The sequence below is a fragment of the Neoarius graeffei genome, chromosome 11 (genome assembly GCF_027579695.1).
Source record: "Neoarius graeffei isolate fNeoGra1 chromosome 11, fNeoGra1.pri, whole genome shotgun sequence".
Lineage (NCBI taxonomy): Eukaryota > Metazoa > Chordata > Actinopteri > Siluriformes > Ariidae > Neoarius > Neoarius graeffei.
This window is the reverse complement of record NC_083579.1, coordinates 71617729-71623762: the sequence shown is the minus strand read 5'-3', so window position 1 is coordinate 71623762 and position 6034 is coordinate 71617729. Positions and strand designations below refer to the sequence as shown.

Sequence of the window (6034 nt, the reverse complement as noted above, 5' to 3'; positions counted from 1 at the left end):
CACACCTACGGTCAATTTTAGAGTCACCAGTTAACCTAACCTGCATGTCTTTGGACTGTGGGGGAAACCGGAGCACCCGGAGGAAACCCACGCGGACACGGGGAGAACATGCAAACTCCGCACAGAAAGGCCCTCGCCGGCCCCGGGGCTCAAACCCGGACCTTCTTGCTGTGAGGTGACAGCGCTAACCACTACACCACCGTGCCGCCCACACCTAGCATGGTGTTTTTTAAAACTTTCTTTGAATTCTGAGTCAAAAGAAGGACAGACAGTCACCTCAGCCAAAACACGCCAGATATAGCCGGATGGAATAAAAACAAATGTGAATGGAAATGTTCATTAATCTGACTCATACTTGACTGTAAGTAAGGAGAGCACCTGAACAAACATATCTGTGGCCCTGACAATAAAGGTCATGAGGCCTCAGACAGTTGTCCTAGTCCTCATGAACATTTATGGTTTTTGTACAGCTTTGCCATTATGCTGGAATGCTGTGGGGACTGGCTGCACAGTACCACACTACAGAACCAATTTCACTCACGCCTTCAGACTCCAGAACAATATGAAGCCGATCGGGTCTATGAGATTTAAATTGACCGTCACTGGATGGATCCACTGAACCAGCACTTATAGAGTAGAATACCAGTGTGAACCCTTCTGCAGGAGTCCAGCGGTACCAGTAAAGATATGGGTCATCAGTACCACTGATGAAGCAGGAGACACTTAGTGATGATCCATTTGAAAGAACCACGTTCTCTGGGTCCTGCTGGACCTGTATGAGCGCTAAACCTGCAGTGATGAAAATGAATTAGTTCAAATACTGTCATAAAAGTTATCAGTAATGATGAATTAATCATGTTATTTGCTTACATAGAGTCAAAATCCAGTGTAATGTCAGAATAAAAAGAGTTAAATGCAAATGCATCATGTCAGGCAGCTCAACATACAGTACTAGTTGTAGTAACTAGGACTCAGTGCTGAGAAATGAGGTGGGACGCTGTGCTACTTTACCCTGCGTCACAGTGGGAGAATCACCTTTTTTTTCTTTACTTTAACGGTTCCTGGAAATGTTGGCATATAAACTTAGCCCATATTCAGTGCATGTGCAACCTGGATGGCTGCTCAGATCATTTCTACAGATACATATATGGTGCAATTGGTGGCGCCGATCTCCATTTCATAGCCCTTGGCCTCTCGCCTATATTACATAGCTAGGGTTACAGTGGGGGGGCTAGTCCTCTGGTAACCATGAGAGTTTGAATATATATGTGTGTGTGTGTGTGTGTGTGTAAGGATATTATTATTTTTGCATCACATGGTCATGGTCTTCCAACTGAATTATTATTATTATTATTATTATTATTATTATTAATCTAAATATAATCTAAACAGCAGACAGACCATCTTTCAGTCTGTAGCCTACTTTGGTGTGATGACCCTTTTCTTCAAAAAAAAAAAGAAAGAAGAAAAGAAAAAAGATGACTCAGGTACAATTTGTGCAGTTTTATGAGGAAATTACTTGGTAAGATTTATGCACAGCTACAACCCCGATTCCAAAAAAGTTGGGACAAAGTACAAATTGTAAATAAAAACAGAATGCAATGATGTGGAAGTTTCAAAATTCCATATTTTATTCAGAATAGAACATAGATGACATATCAAATGTTTAAACTGAGAAAATGTATCATTTAAAGAGAAAAATTAGGTGATTTTAAATCTCATGACAGCAACACATCTCAAAAAAGTTGGGACAAGGCCATGTTTACCACTGTGAGACATCCCCTTTTCTCTTTACAACAGTCTGTAAACGTCTGGGGACTGAGGAGACAAGTTGCTCAAGTTTAGGGATAGGAATGTTAACCCATTCTTGTCTAATGTAGGATTCTAGTTGCTCAACTGTCTTAGGTCTTTTTTGTCGTATCTTCTGTTTTATGATGCGCCAAATGTTTTCTATGGGTGAAAGATCTGGACTGCAGGCTGGCCAGTTCAGTACCCGGACCCTTCTTCTACGCAGCCATGATGCTGTAATTGATGCAGTATGTGGTTTGGCATTGTCATGTTGGAAAATGCAAGGTCTTCCCTGAAAGAGACGTCGTCTGGATGGGAGCATATGTTGCTCTAGACCAGGGGTGGGCAATTATTTTTTCCATGGGGCCACATGAGAAACAGAAAATTTTGTGGAGGGCCGGACCAAAAGGCTGAACTAAATTCTGCATAATATTAATTGTATTTCTTTATATAAAGCAATAAATAACATTGTTTTTACAAGCTGCTAAGACTGGTAAGAGTATGGGGAAAAAACGAGGTTGCCTTACAAAAAATGTCATTTATTCAATCAAATTTCCCAAAACAATGGTTAACAAAATATGAATGTTTGTACCATTTTTTTCCAGTCACATTCACCCCAAAACACAATGAAGACATCACAATATTGTCTTTCTACTCCAAGTATCAAGCAAGATACATCATATTATAATAATGATGCCCACATTTGTAGTTTAATCACCTCATTTGGTGCTTTTCGCCGGAGATCGGCTCCGGCACCTGCTGGTGACGTCACACTATGTGATTGGCTGGACCGTTTGAAGGATGATGTACAAGTTTGTGGTTGGTCTGGACAAATTACGGAAGTAGTTATCGCGGGATTAGGTTTCGTGGGATTTCATGTCATTTTCATGTCGCGCACATTGCGTTTTTGTTGAACACAACTTCAAAATAAAAGCAATGCACATTCAGTCCATGCATGAGGTAAAATTAGAAAATGCGTTTATTTTGTAATTTCTCATTAACCTTACGTGGGCCGGTCAGAATGAACCAAAGGGCCGGATGCGGCCCGCGGGCCGTAAAATGCCCAGGTCTGCTCTAGAACCTGGATATACCTTTCAGCATTGATGGTGTATTTCCAGATGTGTAAGCTGCCCATGCCACATGCACTAATGCAACCCCATACCATCAGAGATGCAGGCTTCTGAACTGAGCGCTGATAACAACTTGGGTCGTCCTTCTCCTCTTTAGTCCGAATGACACGGCGCCCCTGATTTCCATAAAGAACTTCAAATTTTGATTCACCTGACCACAGAACAGTTTTCCACTTTGCCACAGTCCATTTTAAATGAGCCTTGGCCCAGAGTGAGATGTCTGCGCTTCTGGATCATGTTTAGATACGGCTTCTTCTTTGAACTATAGAGTTTTAGCTGGCAATGGCGGATGGCACGGTGAATTGTGTTCACAGATAATGTTCTCTGGAAATATTCCTGAGCCCATTGTGTGATTTCCAATACAGAAGCATGCCTGTATGTGATGCAGTGCCGTCTAAGGGCCCGAAGATCACGGGCACCCAGTATGGTTTTCCAGCCTTGACCCTTACGCACAGAGATTCTTCCAGATTCTCTGAATCTTTTGATGATATTATGCACTGTAGATGATGATATGTTCAAACTCATTGCATTTTTACACTGTCAAACTCCTTTCTGATATTTGTCCACTATTTGTCAGCGCAGAATTAGGGGGATTGGTGATCCTCTTCCCATCTTTACTTCTGAGAGCCGCTGCCACTACAAGATGCTCTTTTTATACCCAGTCATGTTAATGACCTATTGCCAATTGACCTAATGAGTTGCAATTTGGTCCTCCAGCTGTTCCTTTTTTGTACCTTTAACTTTTCCAGCCTCTTATTGCCCCTGTCCCAACTTTTTTGAGATCTGTTGCTGTCATGAAATTTCAAATGAGCCAATATTTGGCATGAAATTTCAAAATGTCTCACTTTCGATATTTGATATGTTGTCTATGTTCTATTTTGAATACAATATCAGTTTTTGAGATTTGCAAATTATTTTTATTTACAATTTATACTTTGTCCCAACTTTTTTGGAATCGGGGTTTTATATATATATATATATATATATATATATATATATATATATATATATATATATATATATATATATATGGGCGGCACGGTGGTGTAGTGGTTAGCTCTGTTGCCTCACAGCAAGAAGGTCCGGGTTCGAGCCCCGTGGCCAACGAGGGCCTTTCTGTGTGCAGTTTGCATGTTCTCCCCGTGTCCGTGTGGGTTTCCTCCGGGTGCTCCAGTTTCCCCCACAGTCCAAAGATATGCAGGTTAGGTTAACTGGTGACTCTAAATTGACCGTAGGTGTGAATGTGAGTGTGAATGGTTGTCTGTGTCTATGTGTCAGCCCTGTGATGACCTGGCGACTTGTCCAGGGTGTACCCCGCCTTTCGCCCGTAGTCAGCTGGGATAGGCTCCAGCTTGCCTGCGACCCTGTGGAAGGATAAAGCAGCTAGAGATAATGAGATGAGATGATATATATATGGGTTTTTGTTTTCAAATAAAGGTTGCATCTCACATTTTTTCAGAGTCTGAGATGAAGCTAACCTTTTTTCCTAATTTTTGCAAGGGGTGCCAATAACTGTGGATGGCACAATAATCATCATCATCATCATCATCTGGTATATTTAATTATTAAATATGCCATAAATTAGGTTTCTACACAGAGACCCCAATCCAGATCTCAGTCAATTTCACATGGGGTCGCGACCCTCAGCTGGAGACCCTGTGCGTTAAATCTTCTGTGTCATCTGCATGTGTTTAACTGTTTGTGTTGAAACTGGTTGTATTTGAACTGTCCGTGTCTCTGTGGTGATAAATGTGTTCCATCGATGAGTTTTAAACCAAAACACAGCATCGAGTTTCTCCTTCACTACGGATCGACTGAACTCTAAACTGTTCAAAAAGTGACTCTGGACAAAGAAAGCCATGGATTTCTGAAGACCTGTGCCAGATCTGAAGACCTGAACGCTGTTGGAGATTGACTGTGCTGCTCATGCTGTCTGCTGGTGCAGGATACTGCGTTTACCGCCACATGCTGAGAGGAAGTGCTCCTTTGGACCACACCCACATTCAGCCTCCTCCTCAAGGTAGGAGGGGTTTCAGTCAGTCATGTGTCTTTACTGCCTCACTGTTTTTACAATAAAATTATGTTGAAGTTACACCATGTCACAGTCTAATGTTATCTCTCTTCAAACGACCTCATGTGTTGGTGTGAATTAGCTTGGCTACTGCTTTAAATTCCACACTAAAACCCTGAACTGAGCTCCTGACCTTGGATTAAGAATTTAGTTTATTTCCACAATATAATTTTTACCCCATTATTATTGACAGATACTCCCATCTCCACTGTGGAACTTTGCGGCTCCTTCAGTGCTATCTTTGGTGTCTTTGTTGCATCTCTGATTAATGCCCTCCTTGCCCGGTCTGTGAGTTTTGGTGGGCGGGGCCTTCTCTTATCAGGTTTGTAGTGGTGCCATATTCTTTCCATTTTGCTATAATGGATTTAATGGTGCTCCCTGAGATATTCGAAGTTTGGGATATTTTTTATAACCCAACCCTGATCTATACCGGTACTTCTCCACAACTTTGTCTCTGACCTGATTGGAGGCTCCTTGGTTTTCATGTTGCTTGCTTAGTAGTGTTGCAGACTCAGGGTCCTTCCAGAACAGGTTGATTTATACAGACATCATGTGACAGATCATGTGACACTTTGATTGCACACAGGTGGATCTTAATGAACTAATTATGTGACGTATGAAGTGAATTGGGGCGGCATGGTGGTGTAGTGGGTAGCGCTGTCGCCTCACAGCAAGAAGGTCTGGGTTCGAGCCCCATGGCCGACGAGGGCCTTTCTGTGTGGAGTTTGCATGTTCTCCCCGTGTCCACGTGGGTTTCCTCTGGATGCTCCGGTTTCCCCCACAGTCCAAAGACATGCAGGTTAGGTTAACTGGTGACTCTAAATTGACTGTAGATGTGAATGTGAGTGTGAATGGTTGTCTGTGTCTATGTGTCGGCCCTGTAATGACCTGGCGACTTGTCCAGGGTGTACCCCGCCTTTCGCCCGTAGTCAGCTGGGATAGGCTCCAGCTTGCCTGCGACCCTGTAGAACAGGATAAAGCGGCTAGAGATAATGAGATGAGATGAAATATAAAAGGGAGTGAATACCTATGCACACTCCAGAGT

At 42.5% G+C, this 6034-nt stretch overlaps 1 gene segment (V, D, J or C); it reads right to left on the bottom strand.

The window, feature by feature from the left end:
• Positions 1 to 478: 478 nt before the first annotated feature.
• LOC132893680 (T cell receptor beta variable 30-like) lies at positions 479 to 4846 on the bottom strand. The segment is given in 2 exon segments: positions 479 to 789; positions 4813 to 4846. Coding segments are annotated over 2 exon segments (345 nt in total).
• Positions 4847 to 6034: the final 1188 nt, after the last annotated feature.